Genomic DNA, 21,319 nt, shown 5'->3' with positions numbered 1-21,319 from the left:
TGTTGCTAAGCAACAGTGTTTTCCCTCCTCCTCTTCCTTCTCCAATGCGGCAAAGGGAGGCTGAGCTGCCGCCTGCTGATCGACCGTTCACCTCGAGGTACCTGCATCTGTAAACGTCACCATCCCGCCACCCTCTACAAACTGGCCCAGAGACAGCAGCTCTGCTATCGACCGTCCTTTCATGTGCCTGCAGTATCGGAGTGTCTGTATTAGTGATGATCAAGCACAAAATCTGAATCTGTATTGTGTTCGTGAGCGAGCCGATAACCGAGCTGGTGATTGCACCGTGGGTGATACGATCAATAATAACACGTCATGAGGCGTGACGAAATGAGATGAAGACAGTGTCGCTTAAGTGTGTGTATGTGGGAACTCGGGAGATTGATAAAAGAAGTCTGATAGAGCAATTTAGACATACTATTGTACTGCTGACAAAAAGACAACTGCTCAGTTTGTTACAAGCTGAAAAATATCTTAAAGCGACTACTTCTATTTATTATTATGATTAAATTTCTAATTGTCAGCATTTACCTGAAATTATTCAGTTCTTGTAAAATAACATTTCTTGTTATTATTAACTAACTCCTTAAATAATCGAAAGACAATTACAATTGGCCTGAAAATCCAGTTTTTAGAAGAATTTTTAGTGAAATATTTTTATATATTTGTTACGTGGCATGCTAAAATCATCTTATACTTTTCTACAACCTCAAACAAAAGTTTCAGATATTTGAAATATTATTTTAATGGAATGAAAAAATATTACCTACAGCAATGTTTCAAATTTAACAAATGGATAAAGGCAAAAAAAGAAAAATCCAAATCTGTTGTGCATTTTCATCAAATTCTGGTGGCAATTTGTTTTAATTTACTAATTTGTGTCTATGATTATTTTTTGCTTTTAAAGAGTGAAAAAAGTTTGCATTTTGATGCTGGAGGGGTTGGCGGCGGCGTGAATGTGGCTTGTTTATAGTAAAAGGTCTCTGAAATCTCAGCTGAGTACACATATAACGGATATAAGTCTGAGACAATATGCAAGAGCTTTATATAAATATATATATAGCAAACCTAGATCTGTCAAGTTGTGCGTGACAACAACAATGTAATTAACAGCAATGATAGTAATACTTGAGTAGCTTTTTCATGTTACTGATGAGCTACAGTGAAACTGTCATACTAACTCAGGTTGATGGCTATGCTTCCAAGTACTCCATTTTATCATTTTCCCTCTGAAGCAAAACCTTGTGTTAAGTACTAATAAAAACATGCCAGCATGCTAACACAGTAAACTAAGGGAATTTTATATATGCTAAAAGTCTGCGTGTTAGCATTGGGAGCATGTTAGCATGCTGATGTTGCTGTTTAGCTTGACTTATGTGCACAGTCCACACACGGTGTAGAAATAATCATGCTAACGCCTATTTAAGTTATACCAACAATTCAGGAAATTAGAAAATCCACTTCTAAGCATAAACACGATCTTGGAGGAAAAACTTTCAACTTGTTGTTGAACCTTACAGAGCTAGCTCGCACAGTTTCATGATGAGTTTCTTATTTTAACTGTAGGGCTTGTTGCTTAATTTTATGCACTGTTTGAACAAGAGGAATGATGTAATATATACTTGAAAAGTATCTTCACATAAACCTAAAAGTAAGAAAATGTCTTATACTACAGTCAAAAATCTGTATCTGATATCTGCGTGCTGGTGTTGTAGCTGCATCGTTATAATAACGTCTGTCCAGGATCAAAATTGTAACAGATTAATCACATTGGTGATGTCATAGCTTTTCAATGTGGGGAAAAGGGAAAAATGCATTTGTCTATATAAAACTCTTCTAAAACAAACGTTCAGCTTGGTTTTAGTTCATTTTGGTCATTCAAAAATTTTGGCTAATGCTAAACTAAATGCTCAGACACCATCATTGGTCATGGCAATGTTGATCCTGGATGAACATTATTATGATGATAAAAGAATAACACCAACACAGGGATATCAGATTGTGCAGGGAAAATAATGGCCGGAGACTGTGGCATGACCAAAACTATTAACCCTGTGAGCTTGTTGCCTTTGAAACATTTGCTTTAGTCTTGCAGTCAGATGCCATCATCAAAGTGGCTTTTGGTGCGATAAAACAAATAAAACAGCGTCAGTCTGATATTAGTCTCCTACCAGCTTGTGATTGAATAGAGTCAAGCTAGCAGTTATGTGCTATCTGTTTGTAACAATTCAGTGATTATGAACAAATCTGTTGCCATTAGCTGCAAAGCTGTTGCTGTCAGCATACACAGAAATTCACAGTATCTACTTATGGTGAGAGTCCAGCCATAACCTTACAGGCTTGAAACAGAAGTTCCTCTACAAATAGTTGTTGCTGCTGGATGGCGATTTAAATGACATGGGTGCACAGCAACCTTGCTTGTTTACACTCATATAATCAGAATACAACCAGTTGAGTAACGCCCTCTATTGCAAAGAGATGCATCCCAGCTAATTAGCACTCATCAGCACAGATTGATTGCAATGTTTTGGCAATCTGTCTGTGTTTATTACTGTCAAACCCTTGAGATCAAAACTACTTGCAGATTCCCTGGACCACTACTGATGTTTCTTAGTCGCGATGACGTTTCTGTCCTTTTTTACTCTAGTGTGACTGAGCCATTACATCGATAAACATGTAAAACCAAAGAAAACAATCCAATATTGTATAGTTTAAGGCAGCATAAAAATATATATTTGCATTTAGTTGCTAAACTTGATTCACTTGCAACAATCACACTATACCTTCCACCTATACCATCACCATCACCACCACCACCAGCACAGCCAACCACCAACAGTACAGTGGAGGGGACAACCAAAAAGGAGGTGACAAGATGTGAACTTATAAGCCTATGAAACACCAAAATATACCACAAAATATGGCTCAGTGATGTCAAGGTGAAAGGGAGGCTGATCAAAAATGCAGAGGAGACTCAAATCAATGACAAGCCACCAACTGAAATTAAAGAAAAAAGTTTAAAAAAAAAAACACGATGCACACGAGACCGAGAGCGTGATTAAGAGGAGGGAGTAGGTGGTAAATGACCAGTCACCAAGCACAGGCAGGCAGGCAGGCCACCAGAGACGACAGTTATAATAAAACAAAACCAGATTAGGGTAAGAGGAGAAGGGGAAGGTGGAAAAGGAGGGGGATGAACTGGAAGGGAAAGGGAGAGGGAAGAGGAAGCCTGGTGGACACTGACGTCGGGTCGTCCTTACTTCTGTTGGGGGAGTTCCAGAGCGTGGCAGAGGACTTGGACAGCCTGTTGTTAATGACAGGGTCCACCTGTCTCGGCAAGTTGACCGTGGAGGCCGAGCATCTGCCTGCACCGGAGAGAACGCAACAGACAACAACTGTTCACAAGGCGGCCGGGGTGCAGGCGGCGGCCCCAGCTTAGGGCTGACAAGAGACGGGGCTGCTTTGGTTGGAACATGCAGCTGTGAACAGGGACTCACCGTTTTCTGAGATTAGACTCACTATCATCTAATCTGGAGTCAGATTTGGAGGGAAATGGGGAGGAAATTTGGGGGAAAGTGTGGGAGGGGGGGTGTAGTTAGAAGTCACATTTCAGAGTAAATACCTCGAGCTTTCTTCCTGCTACCAAAACTAAAATATCACTCACGTTTCCACACACAATCAGGGCCTTTCACACTTTGGAGGAGAGGTAACTGTGCTGACCTCAGCACCACCCCGTCACACGGCATTAACAGAAGTTTGAAAACTCCCTGAAAAAACACACTTCACACTTCTGATCTAATGAAACGTGAGCGTGACGGCTACCTTCAAGCTCGTCTTTCTGAGTTTAAATGAACAACTGTGACGCTCAGGACTGATTTTTACCCAAACAACAGTGAGGAATTACGAGTGGTATAATCATAAATTACTGGGTAGGTCATCTGCCTCTGGTACCCCACCCTTGTGACAGCAAACCCTTCATGAGCTATTTCCTTGAGTTGCATCAGCTGAAGCAGTGAGTCACAAGTCTGTGCAGCACAAAGACTTGAGTTAACAGAGAGAAAATCATACATATGTGCTTGTATTACTATTATTATTATCATTATAATTATAGTTTAGGTTAATCTGAAACTCACTCTCTCTGCGGGAGGTCTGGTTTAGTCCGCCTGCCCAGGACCACCTCTGCTGGCGGATCTCGGCCCAAGTCTTCTTGGTCGATCTCTTGATAGCTGCCTCATATTTCTCCTATATGAAGAAACACACAGTCAGTGTTAAACTATGACATCTTTATAGTAAATATGCACCGGAAATGACAGCTTAACAGCTTAATTATTAGAATAGAATAGAATAGAATAGAATAGAATAGACCTTTATTATGCCACAGATGAGAAATTTGGGTTTTACACAGCTCTTATAGCAAGGGGAATATAAAATATAAAAGGAAGACACAAGGTGGTCCTATATACATAAGCAACCTAAGTTCGTATATACAGGTAACAATGTACAGAAATATGTATAGGAATATTGTATGGAGACATGTATAAAATGCACAGTACTCTGTATAAAATGTGCAGAGAACAAACAAGCTGATGTGTTCGATAACCAAAAGGATGTTTAACTGTGTTATAGAGTCTGACACCTGCTGGTAAGAATTAATAGGTAATTACTAGCCCAGCATAAGTACAACTTGAGAAAAGTGCAAAGGAAACTGGAAGTGGATAAGGTTCTCCTTCAAAGTAAAAGCTGTGCCTCAGCCCTGTGGCCAACATGTTTTAAACTTTTACTTTGAAGGCAAACGGTCTCCATTTCCAGTTTGTATCACACTTTTCAGTTTCCGAACAGCAAGTCCATGAGTTCAATTCAAGCTATGATTGCAGCAAAATGCTAACAACCAAGCTAATCACAATGTTTTTTGCCAACAATTTTCCACTAGCAGCAGGCGGGTACAATGGCGTTACTGACGGGTCTGTATGTCTGTGAGGCTGGGGTCTTATTCACTTGATCCTCCTATATTGTCACCATGATTGTCACATGTCCAAAAGAGTGGACAAGTTAATGTCACGTGGCAATTGGTCACTTGTCTGTATACTATACTAATGCTGCACAGTCTTTTAAAACATGTCCAAAGGTTAAAACTACGAGCTAATCACTGTTTCTTTCTACTCTTGGCCCGATGTGACGTCAGTTAGAGTAGATATCTTTAATATGATAATCTCTTGCACTTTGAGTGTGAGCCCAGAAGCCCCACCCACCTGATGTTAAAACCTTCCATTTGGCAGCAGCAGCCAATCAAAATAAACCTGGTTTAAAGGCAGGGGAAATATAGCTTAAACTGCTAGTTTTAGACAGTGGATGTAATTGGGAGCTACAACTAGGGCCAGTTTAAAGTAAATAAGGATCATTTTGAATTTTGAGTCACACAAAGCCACTCTGAAAGTAATAAGGAGCTTTAAATGAGTGTAGTAGGATCCCCTAACAGGGATTTTCAGGTAGAATGAAAGAGGCTAAATCACAGCAGCAGTGTGTAAACCTGTAAAAAGTGAATCTCTTCATTTATTTTAATCTATTCAAAATGATAGCATGCAAAAGCATGGTAAATGAGGTCACAAAAGTATAATGAGATGCAGCCAACGTATGCAAGGAAGACAGGAGGCTTAGATGTCACGTAGGGTTCCTTAGTGCACTTGCATAATTGCAATGTGAAGCCAAACCTAACTGGATCAAGTGTAAAAAGGCCCTGAAGCTCATTAGTTACATAATGGGAATATTTTTATGATGTCAGCAATTAATTTGTCCACGCAACACTTATGTGCAGCTTGTTTGCTGAATGCTTGGCATCCTCTCTGTGATGGCAACACGACTAGTTACTGCTGTATGATGCTGTTATCCAACAAAGCAGTTTTTCCACAGTCAGATAGTAAAATTTATCAATCTGAAGTCCCAGGGGAAATCACCGAATACTAAAAACTGTGTACAGCAGAGTGTTTTAGTTACATAAACACTCCCTTACCCTACTTAGCGCTCAATTTAAGCAGAGCAGAAACTTATTCTGTGACTGGACATAAATATTATGTTTTAGTATTGGTTGCTTCTTCCAACAGCTGAGTGATAATCATCAAAATCAACCTAAAAAATAACATGAAAGGGTTCAAATATGCAGTGTTTGTAACAGAGTCTATTTTTGGACGATTCAGACGTCAACTTTAAGAACCAAACAGATAAATGGGAAGCTTGAGTTTTTCACCTTGTTCTTTTCTAGCTTCTGTCTCTGTTTCTCCTCCAGCAGCGCTCGACGTTTCTCCGCCTTCAGCCGCTGCTCTTCCAGCTTCCTCCTGCGGTCCTCCAGCTGATTCTCCCTCAGACGCCGGGCCTTCTCCTCCTTCTGCAGCCACTGAGCCTTCTTTGCAGCTGCAGGGTCACCACAGAAAGAAAGAGAATTATTTACAAAAAACAATATCAGTTTGAAACAGTTTATTTAGGTCTCACGTGTTAGCTGCTTCTGCAATGCTGTGAATTACTGCTATATAAACAAATGACTCCCTTTTCCTTATTTGGCACCTTAAAGGGGAGCTACTATGACCTTTTATGGCTTAAACTTTTTTACTCTTGGACTCAAGCAGTTGCATTAATTACAGTTTAAAAATAGTCTAAATGTATCATTTTTTGAGTCTTGGTTCAAACCCTCTGTTCATAATCTGTCTGAAACAAACTGCGCTAGCTCCTCGAGTTTTAAGCCAGCTTTCTTCTGATTGGCTGACGTTTTGGACAGTATGTGGGTGGGGCTAAAGAAAAAGTGCTCTCACTGACAACACAGCCAAGACTAGAAAAACTGTCTTAAGCTTGAGCTTTGGGCTCCTTCTACATATGCTGACCTCATTATTTGAATCTTCGGCCATGATTAATATGAGCATCCAACACTCCATCAGTATAACTTTATATGACAGAAAATAAGGAAAAGCATAAGAAGTCCACTTTAAAAAGGTGCTTTGTGGGTTTACAGTGATTTTAACTCTTTCAGAACATTTATGGATAATGCATTTTACCATTGATTATCGTATGTTTGTTATTTGGTGGGTTAGAATGCTAATTTTTGCTGCTTAGTGCTTAACATGAAATAGAGCTAAGACTGATTAATTCTGCAGGCGTCTGAAGCTGTGAGGGTGCCAGATAAAAAGCTTGATAAAGTTATTAAAGTTCATCCTGAGGGAACCACAGATTTCTGTGTACAAACTCTGTGGAGATGTTTTACCAGTAACCTGAAAGATTTGTCTGCGTTTGGTGCAAGAGGGAGAAGAGGGGAATCACCACAATTATAAAAGGTATTCTCTGGGAGATAATATCATGGCAATCCATCCATCTGTTGTCATAATATTTCAGTCTGGACCAAAATCCCTGGAGCTGTGCCTCATGCCTGGCTAAAGCATAAGCATTAGACGCCAGCGTATCATTAATATATTATTTCAAATGTTATTTTGGAAAAGAAAATGTAATTTATGCCTGTTATTGAAAGTCAGTTCTTTATTTGTAATAGCATATAATCAGCTAAAGATCTTTAAAGGCCTCTAACAGCAGCACCCAAACAAAACGGGTAAAACAGACGGAAGACACTGTGTTCATTACACTTTAATCCTGATAACAGTAAATAAGCTGAAGTTCCCTGCTGTCTTTTACAGCACCCTCCAGCATATGCCAGTTTTTCTGTGCACACACACACTGCTGTGGCTCATTTCTCCGGGTAACGATCAGACTGCAATCAGTCGTTTCTCAATTTAAGAGCCTTCATCTTACGCAGCACTTACTCGTCTTCAATCAGCTTCCATATCATACTTTATATGAAAAGAATGAAAAAAAGATGGACGGGTAAGTATGGGTGAAGATGCGGGAGGGTTACAGGCTGGATCCAGCTGAAGGAACGGCATGAAATGTCTTTGTTTATGAGTTAACCAGCAACAGGAAAACTGCACTAAGCTATGCAAGGATGCAGCAATGGTCTGACACAAATGCGTGTTTTATATTTAGTTCGGTTTTCTGCGGCTCATCTTCGCTAATGAGCCAACGACACGCACACGTCTGCACTTCATCAACAGCGAGAAAGACGTCTTCACTCCTCCTTAAATCCCATTCCTGAAAAAATCTAATTATCCATAACAGGACTGAAAAATATGTCAGGTTAACGCTTCGGAACTTGCTTTCACATGCTCATCTCTGCACGAAATATCTAGAGCACAGTTGCAGTTACATAACAAGCTGTCATATATAAGGCATCACCTGCATACTGCGTGCAACAAACTGCAGGCTCTACACTGAAGAACACTGCCACATAATTACGCGCAGGGGCAGACGGCTGAAAACGAAACTTAGCTCCGAGTATCTGAACCTGGCATATTCTCGATAAAAAGGCAGCGACGTTTAACTTTAACTGCTGCAGCATGACCACATAACTGATACTAATGGAAGCAGTAATTAAATCTAATCTGTCTGCGAGGCCTCAGTTTATGGTAATGACTGCTCATTTTTTACGCCAACTGCCTTGGGCTCTATGGGACGTCTCTGCTGGGAAACGCCCACTAAGCTCTGCTCCGATTGGCCGCCTGCGCTTCGGAGACGTCCTCCGCTTCTCATGTGTTTGGACCGGCCTCTGTGTTTTTATAAGGAGAAGTTTCATGCTGCAGCCACAAAGTAAAACCCAAATTATAGGTGTGGAGCATGCACGCTGGGTGGGAATGCAAAACACAAAAGCCAAAATAGATTCAAACATGATAGGAGCAGATACATTTAAACCAAAAATGAGGCTGCAGACCGATCACGGAGTTCAAAAGTTTCCACCGAGTGGCGGCGACAGATAACCAAAGCGATCGGTGATGGAGGGGAGAAGAACGGGCACGGCAGAAAGGAAAAAGGATCCACATAATGATGCTGATTACTCCCACATGGCATGACTGCTGCGAAAGCTTTTAGTGAAGCCCCTTACCTTGCAGCTGAGTTTGCTGTTCTGAGCGCCATGCAGGAAGAAACAATAAGAGACGTCAATAACCGTCAGTCACTTCAGAGCAGAGTGACAGATTCACAAAGAGGGATACAAAAGATAAAAGATGTCGACACATTAAGTTGGTTACAAGAAATCCCTGCTTCATGCATCCAGTAGCAGTGGTTTCTGGAGCTGACAGCTGAGTCCATCGTGTTTTATATCCGCTTTCTCATTTCTTACCGATGTATCTGGCTCTTTCCTCCCTCCGCTCCTTCGCAAGCTTCTGTCTTTGCTCCGAGCTCACTGAGTCTGTAAGGGAGAAAAGAATTACTTCACAAACACATGCATATTTTCACATCAAGTTGTATTTATCATCTCATCTTCACTAAACTTATAAACAATAAGCTAAAAGATTGCAGAGTTATTGATCATTTTCTGGTATGTGAGAAGTAGACTCAAGACTTAAGAGAGCAGGAAAACATTTTTGGTTTCCTACATACTAAAAATTGTAGTATTACTATGATTTTGTGTGTATAATACTACAGTATATATACATCAGCTTCAGAGGCAGAGCTATAGTGAAAAAAGCTGATTACTGCTACGAAGTCTCAGCTTTGAAATGGCTAAAATCTGAATCCCAGAAAACAGCATTTGGCCTACTGTGTGAAGAAAGTCATGAGTTATTAACCCCAAGCAGACCCAAACTAAATGGCACAATTCTTGCAACTCATGGACTTTATTTGAGTATATGAGAAACCTGTTTTCTAAAAAGCCATCCTGAGAGTCGTAATGATGATTGTGATATAAAAAAACCCAACTTATTTTTAAAACAACACCAAAAGAAACATGTATTTACTTATTTTAATGCGCTTTCTCTTACTATGTTACAGATTTATAAGATAAAGAAATAGTTTGGATGTCACGCTTCCTCCACTCGATGTTCAGCACTTGAGCTCAAGCTACTCCTGTTCACGCAGTACACCCAAGACATGTAGAAAATTAACCAATCAATTGATCAATTAATCAAGCAGTGGCCCAGTTTCAAATGATAGGAGCTGATACTGAGAGTGAATCAACAATCCTCTGGTATGGAGAGCAGAGAACAACCTACGGTAAAGCTTAATTTAGACTTTCTGTCCAAACTTATGACAGAACTGGAAACCCCTCTTGACCTTACACCACAACCTTCCACGCTATTAAAGTCGTGCAGACCTGACATGTGGTTACATTTCTCAGGAGGTGCAGGTCAGGTTAAGTGGAAGGTTACAGTGTTGCCCTTAGTTACAATATAGATTTAAAGCTGAAGCATAATTCAGGCCTTACTGTCAAAAAAGGAAAGAGCTTGATTGTTGTTGTGTCGTACTTCTCCACTATGAAAATCTATGAAAATCTGAAATTTATTCTAGAAAGCATTGTAACCAGAAAAATAGAAAGTCAAACCAAAACAAGTCTCATCACTCATGTTGAAAAGCATTTAGGAAGCTTTTATGAAGCATTATCTCATTTAACTTTAATTTCATTGATCACTCAGACATAATCACTCCTGTTGAACTGCTGAAGCAGTCAAATCTGACAGAAATTAGGTTTTAAAAACCTTATTTTTCCCTAAAAGTTACACATTTCCCTCCAAGTTTGCTGTTTCAGAACAGATTTAAGCTCAGGATGCTTTGACTGCCGCAGCTCCTCTTTTTATAGCATCTCTATAAAAGAATATGCCCAGAATATCACGGACACAGATCTACTGAGGGTCAGTGAAATAGATGAGATAAGGTTTCTGTACAGAGCCCAAAAACAATAACTGCCCCAGATACAGCGTCTTCAACCTGCTGCAGTATGCCAGGTGATCCATGACTATCCCCTGCAGTAACACCAGATTTAAGAGCAGTTTCTCTCAATCTTGTGCTGTATGATGATTTTTAGAATAAATTCTGAACAATGTTGGGAATATTTAACATCTAAAAAGGAGGTGATTGAGTTTCAAGGTCAACATTTAAACTCCCGTGTGTGATTTGCTGTTCAGACACGCTCATCTGAAGCAGTAATTAGCCTGAATCTTGATACACTTTGGTGTAACGTGAGGATTTGCGTAGCTCTCTCTGACTCCGAGAGGCCGTGACTGAAGAGCTCCTGAAAAAAAACGGGACTCCTGGGGTGCTCGCCGATCCCGTCTCCTTTTGTGGTTCGTCTCTGTGCTATGCAATATGTATGCTACGTCTTCTAAACCAATCACAGAGGACCTAGCACCACTTCAGCCCATCTCCATGGCAACCCCCCCCCCAACACCACCTTGCAGAGAGCATCCTACATAGCTGTATGCAGGCGTAATAAGAACAGAGAAGAGCGAATCTCCAGAGTGAGCCTGCAGGTCTCGTATCGCCGAGACGTCACTTAATGCATCGCCACCTCCACCCCATACTGTACTCCACATCCCCACAACAAATAACAACTCGGCTTTCATCCACGACCAGCTGTCCTGTGGGAATGGCTCACTAACAGAGTGAAACTTCCATTAGAATAGAAAGCATGTGAATGTCCACACATGAGAAAAACGGATAGCATGAATAGTCCACTCTCTGCAGTGAACGATGAACATGAAGAGCCGGTCTCGATCAGAAAACAAATGAACCCCACAGCCGACGCAGAGAGAAAATGCTGACTCCTGTTTTAACAACTAATAAAAGCCTCACAGCAGGCGAAGAAAAGGGTTCAGTTCTGCTAATGCTGAAGCTCTAACTCATTTTTATTTGTCATTTTAACACTATATTAAAGCAGTTCTGACCTCGCACTTAAATGGCACTGCCTGAAATTGGGGTTCGACTGTAATAATAAGCACCCCAAATGCGGCCTGTTTTTCCACAGATCAATGACATTCACCTTGAAACTGTGTAAGGAGCATGTGCAAGTGTGCTTTGAGGGGTAAAGGTGGATCTGCAGAGGCTTCATAGCGAGTATAAACTGCACTAAATGGTCATAATGTCCTATTTGCTTGATGCTGTGTCCTGAAAGCCTGTGAGCTGAGTTTCTCCCACAAAGGGCTGGAGAAAAGAGCGTTAATCTCAGATCTTGGTTGTACTTTGTAAAAAAGCACAATAGTTCTCGCATTAACTGTTCAACGTGTGTGGGATGGGCTAAAAATACTCCAGCAACGATCTTCATGTGAATAACAGAAGGCGCAAAACCATCTGACTCTCAGTGGGCTGCAAAGCGAGACACATTATCTCGTCGTACATTACTCACCATGCGACATGAACAGGGTCAGATGTGTCAGGCAGGGTTGGCAGGTCCACTGCATGGACAGACTGCATGAGACTTTCATTTTAAAGTCTAAATTGTAGATATTCATGCATCTCCAATAATATATGTCACATATATTTAAAATGAAAGAATTTATTTACATCCAAGTCCTACAAAACTGACTCTACATGAACACACAGACACTCTGAAATGTGCTCTGTTGCTCTTTTGATATCGCCTCTAAGTACTGGGCTATTTTTGATTGCCGCTTAGCACACAATCGTGTGCACATGCACACAATTTCTTGAAAAGGTAAATATATTTTTCACAACTCAAATTAGCAGGAAGCTGTCTGCTTCAACGGTGGTTGCGGTACTTCAAATACTGCGTGGTTTTGCAGTAAACAGAAGTCAACACTTCTTACTTTGTAATATTCTGACATATAGATTAACTGTGAGTGAGGGATCTGGTTAGAGCAGATTAAAGACCAGCTAACGTGCGATCTCAGTCCATTGGACATTTCTGTTCTCACCATCTTTCAGGTAAGTTCTTGAAAAATTAAGAGCCAAAGTGCACGTGGGACAACAGCTTTACAGACCTGGCAGCCTTTGATTTATGCCACAAGCAGCTAATGCAGCAGACTACAGAGGTCTCCCTTCTTTGTGCCTGTACAACACCAGCTTCAGAGGCAGACTTCATGCAGCTCCCTCTGGAGACACAAAACGCTTTAAACAACTTTTTTTCACATGAGCAGCAGCGCTCTCAGAAGACCCGAAAACCGCCTTTGATGTGTAAAATCACTGGAATTCCTCTTTATGTCTAAAACAAACAAGCAACGATACGTCCACAGAGGCAGGAGCTCAGGAGACTCTGACTTTAAGGAAGCTGAAGGACAAACTCTGCAGCCTCCCCATTTTCAGTGACAATTTTTCCTTAAATTTATGTTAACCACCTCTCATCATTTATGAAGTCACAGTTAATCAAGAGAAAAACTTTCAGTCTGATCCAACTTTGGAACAAATACAAAAAGGCTTTTGTTACCTTGTTTGTTGGACTCTGTCTAGAACTATTGTTTAGTTGTTTACACACCAAAAACAATTGTTTCTGTGGTTTTTGGTGTCTCACCTCAGTTGACTCCTTTGAAGGAAGTGGGCAGTCAGCAGTGGTGATCCCATCACCCCCACAGATATGCTTTTACCACTTCTTCTCTTCTTTTTAAAGATAATTCACAGTTTAAGTGTTATCCATGTACTGTGAAGGGAGAATTACAGCCTGCTCTTCTATATTTGTTAGTTGTGAGGGCTCATACCACTCTGAAGTAACTTAAAGACATCATCTGTACATCATTGCTTTTAGGCTAAAAAGCTTAAAACCAGCCACTGGAAACCACTGGACCCGCTCACAGCAGGCTCATAAGTCGCTATCATCTCTTGTCATTATCTTCTTTGTCTAAAGAAGTGTCTTTGTCTAAATAAAGACCAAGAACACAAACACTAGAACAATAAACCATCATAACGGGTTTTCAAAACTATGCAAACTAGACAGGAACCATAAACTAAACTCGAGATACCAAAACATGACCCAAAACACAGGGTCACAAAACAAACTCATTAGCAGAAAACCCAAAAGTAAGTAAAACTTTAAAAAAAAAACAGTAATACAAGAAATCAGACTCACTGTTATAATAATGAAGAGATTAAAATAAAAAGGGGCAAAACTTGCTAAATACTTCCTAAAGACTGCAGCTCAAATAGTCAAATAGCACAAGTAATAGTAGCCAAGCTTACCAGGATGAAAATGAAATCAAAAGAAGAAACAAAACCTCAATCTAGATATAATCAAACCCCTACAAAAATCTTAAGAAGAACTCAAATACTCCAAAACCACTAAAATCACAGAGACTAAAACCAGGGCCTGTAACACTAGAAGGTCGTCTTGTATAAAGTACATTTTTCTGTACACAGTCCACAAAACCGCCACCTTGCTGTACATCATTCCCGTCTCTCTTTGACCTCCTTTCCATTTACATCTTCAGTGTAGAGCCATAAAAGTCCCCTCAGTTGCTAAACTGAGACTGACTCTCTGTCCTCGCTGCCACAAACAAGGCTCCAGACAGCTCAGTCTACCTTTCTTGGGCTGAGGGCTGCTGCTGCTTGAGCCAGGCGTGGATGGCCGAGCGTCTGTCTTGGAGGAGGCATCTGTCTTAACGGGGGTCTCTGTTTTGGAGCTGGAGTCTGTTTTGGGAGAAAGGTCTGAGACGGCTGAGTCCTCTGGAGTCAGGAGGTCTTTCCCCAAAGATTTGTCCCCATTCTGGATGGACTGGGAGTCTGTCTGCAGGGGCAGAGCTGCAACACACAAAGGAGAAAAACAACATAAAGTTGTGATGCTTATTAGCGTGTAATTATCCCAAAAACCTCTGCACATGAATCTCCTCATGCTGTCACTGCTGCTTTTTGTCAAATACGTGATATCCTGCTGTCATGTCAGTCATCATTACTGTGCAATCTCTGAGGTGAGACTTCCAGTAAAAGCTTTCCATCTACCTCCTTAGAACCCGTGAAGCCCTCGACAGCTTCATTAACGCAACACTTCAGCTTCATTAGAAAAAATCCTGCATTTAGTCCCCGATGGCTTCAGTGCAAAAGAGGTAAAAAGTCTCCTGTCAACACTAATAAACACAGGAGCAGCAGGTGAGCCACAGCGTGGAGATTAAACCTTTTAAAGACACCACCACACACATTAATAATGAGGCTTGGAGGCTAAGACAGAGAGGAAAACATTAGAGATGGTTGTGTAAGTCTGCTTCAACTTGCTTCCCTAAAATAAAGAAAATGTTTGCACAGTTATAATCACGGGAGTAATTAATACCAAATCAGGCTGAATATCCCCACGGAGCCACAGAAAACGATGATCTCACTCCGGTTTGGGGCTCGGCAAGTTTCTCGACTTCATCTGAGACTCTAATACTTCTAACTATACACTTTCAGGGCTTACACAGAAACGTGTTACTGTTCAAAGAGTTTGCGCGATAATTTAGGTGCATTTTATTTCCCTGCTTTTCACAACAGTAAGCAGTAAAAGTCCTTGGATTTACGTAGCAGTATCTCTTGCAAGGATACTTCACCATGCAGACCACCGACCTTCAGATGATCCGCTCTACCCCCGAACCACAGCTGCTCTGGGTTTTGTTTCACTGAAATTAAATGTTATTTGCATTTAGACTGGAAACCTAGGAAACCAGGTGGAAACACATCGTTTGTCACGGGACCGAGTGGTCTGTACTGAGGCGCAGAAACCCAGAGAAACCCAGAGGAGAGAGAGCAGATAGTTTAACAATATTTTATTAGGCTACGTTTCTAGGCTTAAGCGCTAGAAACATAGCAAGGACAAAAAACAATAAGACGTAGAGTCTGACGTGGCGTGGCCTGGGAAACGTGGCTAGGGCGAGGGAACGGGGCCTGAGATGCAGAGTGGAGCTGAGCAGGCAACGGTCACATTGCAGTAGGGGACACAGAGTGTTGAGAGGGGAGTGACGAGAATCCAGGGAGCTGAGTGGCGTGGCAAGGCTGACCTGAGATCCGGGTTCTTCAGATGGAGTGTGATTGCAGGAGGGCAGGCAGTTGAGGCACAGAGTGATTTTTAAAACGATTGCTTTTGTATCCTGAGTCCGGAGGTAGCGCGTGAGCCAAGATGAATCCAGCAAATAGGTTGATGACGAACTGGCGGTGAATGCGCAGCAACATGTGGCTTAAATCCCCCTGGCTTGATTGACTGCCATTGGCTCCAGGTGTGTAGGAGCTGGAGGTGGCCCTGCCCAGGGGCGGATCCCAGGTAGGTTCAGGAGCCTTATGGAAATTCCAGCCAACCACTGCAGACCATAACATCCTTGTCTTTCTACTAATCGGAAGGTTTGATCCCTGGCTGCATCATTCTACAACACACTGAAACCTGAGTTGCTCCTGATGCCGTCATCAGAGTGTGACTGTAAGACTGAAAGCACTTAGACATAGAAAAAACTGTTTGTATGAATGTGTGTGAATGTGTAAATAAGGCATGTTGTATATGTTGTATATCGAGCAGAGCAGAAAAGCAGTATAATAACCAGCCCATTTGCTATTTCTGCTGCTAGTATCAGAATTAGTAGTTTTTCTTTATTTTTTTAAATTTGTTATGTCAAATTAAGAAAAATGAAAAAAAAAAAAAAACATGTTTTGAAGAATTTTGAAATATAAAAAATCTTTTTATCTTTGTCCCAGATTGAGCTCTGATGCATTTGTGAGCCATTAACTGCTCTGTCCTCTCCCTCTGTAGTTTTGTCCTGTTTGATGTTCGTCATCTCTCTAGGCTTTTCTTTTGTCTCTTCACCAGTCCGAGCTCATGGTTTCCCCTCCCCGCGCCTGGTTCTGCTGATCTCTTCCTGTAAGAACAGAGTTTTTCTTCCCCACTGTCACCAAGTGACTTCTTATAGCAGAGCACTAAATCTTTGGGTTTCAATCTTAATTGCAAGATCCATACCTGACAATGTAAAGTGTCACCTCGTTGGGAATGCAGATAACATGAAAAGGATTTAAAGTATCCTTCGGATGACTCTGTGTTGGACTGAGAGAGGTATTTTGTTTAGTTGTTTTCTCATCAATCCCATGTAGAAGCAGCACAAGATCCTCACAGACCGTTCAACACCAACATCTCTCAAACTCCACGTCACACTTTGTAGTGTAGCCTGTTAAATGTCTGCAAAGTCAGACGCCTCAGTGATTATACAGCTGTTTTCACTGGCTTTACAGGCTCTGCTGTACTCCCCGTTCCTCCCTCTCTGGATAGACACCTCCGTAAAATCAATAATTTAAACAAAACAAACAGAAATATTTCTAGTTACAACCCAACCAAACAGTGTTTTATGTTGTTTCTAAAAATGACTAATATTCTCAGTCGGGTCATGAAGATCATAACTGACCCATCATCCTGTTGAAATCCCTGCTCTGACTGTCCACACTGGGCGGCTTGCTGATGCTGTCGCTGTGATCTGCTCAGTAGCTGCTTGTCCCTCCTTCCCTGTGTGTCACGCTGGAGGAATCGGTGACACTGTGCACAGAGCGGCAGTGACGCATGGCGGTGCAGGAAGAAGGTACATTTTGTGCTCTTCTACAAGGACATGTGGAGGTTGAGAAGAAAGATTTATAGAGAAAGGAGAGCTGGAGGACAATGGGAAACAGTGCAGTGGGCTGTTTTTGTCACAATGGAGGTGGACTTGAGGAGAAGAGGAATAATGAGACAGGAGCTGAGACAGAGTGAAGCAGGAAGATGAGAGGCTAGAGGCTTGAGGGCAGCTCTCCACTCAAGTCAGCCAACAATGGGCAGATGGAGCATGACGCTCTCATCAGGCCGGTCCAAACGCTCACCGAACCACATAAATCACAGATTAACACTGGGCTCGTCTCCAGCTATCCCCACAGTATTCACCAAAGGCCTTAATGCACAGTACAGCACAGAATACTAATGGGGGAATAATGGGATGTGAATTAAGCCCCCTGTGTGTTTAGATAAGGAAGCAACTGTAAGAAAAAGGATGCAGGATCATGTTGAAACAGGGCAGCAATGCTACTACTCGATGTTGAAAAAAAGGATTAGGATTTGGCAAAAAGAGGATTGCAGTGCTCCTCCTTCCACGAGGAGATTATAAGTGTGGCTGACTTGAACTGAAAGAGTTTAACAGCCTTATATAGCTAAAAAAGAAGCCAGGATTCCTGGAATTTAAAATATTGATGGGAAAAACACTAAACTGCAGGTGCTAGGAGCTTCAAAAGATAGTCACCGGAGAAACTGCATATATATAACTGTATGCATTAACTGCACTGTAAGTCTAGGGTCATTCACAGTTTCTGCAGACAGCTGGGGACTCATTTCAGTAGATGCTTCTGCAAATATTACAACTGGAATATACGTCAAGCCCAGTAAGACACAACTTTTACTCTTGAGGGGAATGTTCTCTTCTTCTGCTTTGCATCACAGATTTTCAAGTTTTGCCAGAACTCAGGGAAGCAAATGGCAAGTTTTTGCAGAAGTCAGCATTTTCTATGCAAACTACAGACATCTCTTAGTCACCAAAGCAATCACAAGAAGACTTTTACCTCCGGCAACCACTCAAACACTCAGTACTGACAACCGGTCGGTGTGACTGAGGCCTAAGACACTTAAAGGTCTCAGGTAAAACAAGCCTACTGCTTCCTCACTCTATGACTCCAAGTAAACACATTCCTGGTAAATCTATTGTTTCAACTGCTGGTCTTAAGTCTTATTCAATACAGTTTGATGTTACCTTTGTAAGCTACTGCTGTATCAGTGTGACCTAACGTGGTTATTGGAGAGGATTGTAAAAAGGAGAATGGTTTACTTTCTGTTATAAGCTTTTCTTTATGATCAGAATTTATTCCATCTGTCCCAGTAACTTGTAAAGTTTAGGGAAGCTGAATGATTCTTTTATTTAGGCTCATTCATGTGTGCCAACAGGAAGTCACCATCTCTACTATGAAGCAAACTAACAAGGAGCAATGCTCTGTGGACCTATAACTGCAGAAGTGAGTTGGACGTGCAGGTAGGTCGTGAAAAACTGCTAATTCAAAATCGCTTTTCATCAATAAATCCATAAAAATCAATGAACACCTCCTGACTGAAGAAGAAGCGCTGACTCAAAGAAAAAGGCAAAAGAGAGCACCAATGTGAAAGGATGTGTGAAAAACAGCACAGCGATACAAAGATATGACGCATGAAACATGGAGGCGTCTGCAGGGGCCACTTGCAAACTTGGGCTGACTAAATGTGTGTTACTCGGACACATTACTCAATTAGCACAGAACACATAGTAGATTAGTCTGATATCTTTATTTAAAGTATTGTGTACTGCTACTGGTGCAGGGTTACCAAGGGATTACCCCAACCATGAATCCTTTTCATTGCCTGGTTACCTAAAAAGTCTATAAAGGATCTAAACTAAATCCAGCCATGCAGGACAGCACTAAAAACAGCTGAGTGCTTCACTTACATGTCAATTTTTCTAATCTCATGATCAAATGCCTGTTTTTCTTTCTTTTAGGGCTCTTACACACAGTTCCAGGAAAACTCAGATAAAGTATTTTCCAGTTTTTCCTGGAGGAAAATCTAGTCTTAAATAAATTGTACTGCATCTGTAGATTATCACAGAGTGCCACGGCAAGAATCTGCACAGCAAAAATGGCAAAACAGAGAGCAGCTATGGCAGAGGACTGGCTTCTGCTGCAGATCTGACTGAGAGTACTCATTACTTTAAGTGCAGCATGGGTGTGGCTGTTTCTATATATCTCTGACAGCAGTGAAAGGAGAGGAGCTGGATTTTGCTTTCTGATGGGACTACCATCTGAAATCTCAGGGAAGAATTAACTCTAGAACTTTTTCATACCTCTTTTGTAATAAATCCTGCAAAACTAGACAATGTTTATTAGTGTTAAGGTTTGTGTAGCTGCCACCAGCTAAATCTGTACAAGACTTTAATCAGTGGACAAAAGAGAGTAGAGATGACTCACTTGTCATTATTAAATGATTTGAGCTTCAACAAAGTGTCTGAAAAGGCTTTGTGCTCTGCAGAATCACCATTTATCAAATGCAAGCTAATGTGTCCACCGTGTGACAGCTGGGACAGGCTCCAGCTCCTCCCATGACCCTTAATTGGATAAACGGTAAATAAAATGGAGCTGTCTGCCCACACCGGGGTGAAGGAAAGGTACAGTAAATGTCAGGTAGTCAGCAATGGTAGCAGATTGGTGGAAATCATATTTCTTTATGCTTTCTAATGATCTCTTCATCCCTCATGCTCATAATCACCCATACGTGTGCTTAAAGGTTTGAGAATGAAAATGCTTCTAAATGTTTCAGAAGTTGCCTAAAAATCATAACATCTTATTGTTTTCTTCATTATTACATTTTACTACAATAGCTGCCTGAACATCTATGGATACACCGCAAACAGTAACCACTAAAAGATCATTTGGCATACATGGAAAAAGAGAAAAGAAGGCTAAAAACTGACCGTAGAAGCTTCTAGGTCACTGATTTTAGTGAAGGTTATTTCCATGGGGTATTGGACAGGAGTGTGGTCAAAACTAGGGCCCGAGGTGCTCCCCTAACCCTTGTAGTTAAATGATATGTTTCAGTGGGACAGCTATGTGTCCTAATGCTAGTTTATGGGGGTCTGTGCACATGAAAATGACTTCTTCTTCTTATACCACATTGAAATTTCAACTTGTTTGGACCCGCCATGTGCCACCTCACTGAAAAATTCCAGGAAACACGCCTGGTGCAGGATGATTATCCTTCAAATGTAAATAAGAGAAAGACGAAATCCATGCATATGGACACTTATGTTTCTAATTTGTAGGATTTTTAAGGTTTTTAAACATTTGCTACATTTAATAGTGATTGCAGGTGAAATTCAGAAATAAAACGTCCGGGCTTTACACAGATAGGTTCATTGGGGTTTTCATGTGGTTATATAAACCTTTACATCCTTGTCACTCAGCGGGGATCGTTGGTTTCAGTTCATCATACTGAGGTTAGATTTACCCACTTTTCATGTCACTTTAGAATTAATTTTTTAGAGAGCAGAGAGCTGGGTGGTGTCCATGGATAGCATCAAATTGCTGTGGATTGATATCTTGCTCTCCTGGCACACGAGCCGTGCTCTTTCCGCCTCTCTCACCTGAAGAAACAAGCTGCCGTGCAGCCCATGCTGGCTGGTAGAAACCACGTGATCATCGATCATGTGACCAGCTCCATTTAACACAGAAACACAAATTCAACATGATGTTCACCCGCCGCTACCCCCTCGGCTCGTCGTTCCTCCACCGCCATCTCAGGTTTCTGTGCCACTGTGACAGACTCTGGGTTTATAAATAGCAATAAGCACCATATTGAGAGTGTCGCCCATAAAAGGGGCTGGCTTCTCTCACAGTGACCACAGACTGGCACGTCAGATTTACTGCAGAGACACAACAGGAAACTGTTTGTGTGTGGGACATGCTGGCTGGTAAAACCCAAACGGAATAAACAGAATAAAACAAGGAAGACGGAAATGAGTGCTGGTAACCTGAC

At 41.4% G+C, this 21,319-nt stretch overlaps 1 protein-coding gene across 11 annotated transcripts in view; it reads right to left on the bottom strand.

The window, feature by feature from the left end:
- Positions 1-21,319, bottom strand: part of map7d1b (MAP7 domain containing 1b) — a 49,949-nt gene that overhangs the window by 15,279 nt on the left and 13,351 nt on the right. For 6 of the 11 annotated variants that reach the window (XM_005938740.3, XM_005938741.3, XM_005938743.3 and 3 more), the window contains exons 2-7: positions 14,326-14,544; positions 9,206-9,274; positions 8,969-8,989; positions 6,242-6,405; positions 4,134-4,242; positions 3,261-3,365 (exon numbers count right to left, since the gene is read on the bottom strand). In XM_005938740.3, the coding sequence (XP_005938802.1) occupies positions 3,261-3,365; positions 4,134-4,242; positions 6,242-6,405; positions 8,969-8,989; positions 9,206-9,274; positions 14,326-14,544 (687 nt within the window). The remainder of the gene's footprint in view (positions 1-3,260; positions 3,366-4,133; positions 4,243-6,241; positions 6,406-8,968; positions 8,990-9,205; positions 9,275-14,325; positions 14,545-21,319) is intronic. The other 5 variants (XM_014338890.2, XM_042224763.1, XM_014338891.2 and 2 more) reach the window with 3 other exon arrangements.

Source organism: Haplochromis burtoni, unplaced genomic scaffold (genome assembly GCF_018398535.1).
Source record: "Haplochromis burtoni strain Fernald_Lab_line unplaced genomic scaffold, NCSU_Asbu1 Contig_149, whole genome shotgun sequence".
NCBI lineage: Eukaryota > Metazoa > Chordata > Actinopteri > Cichliformes > Cichlidae > Haplochromis > Haplochromis burtoni.
The sequence above is the reverse complement of the archived record's forward strand: the minus strand, read 5'-3'. Positions and strand labels throughout refer to the sequence as shown.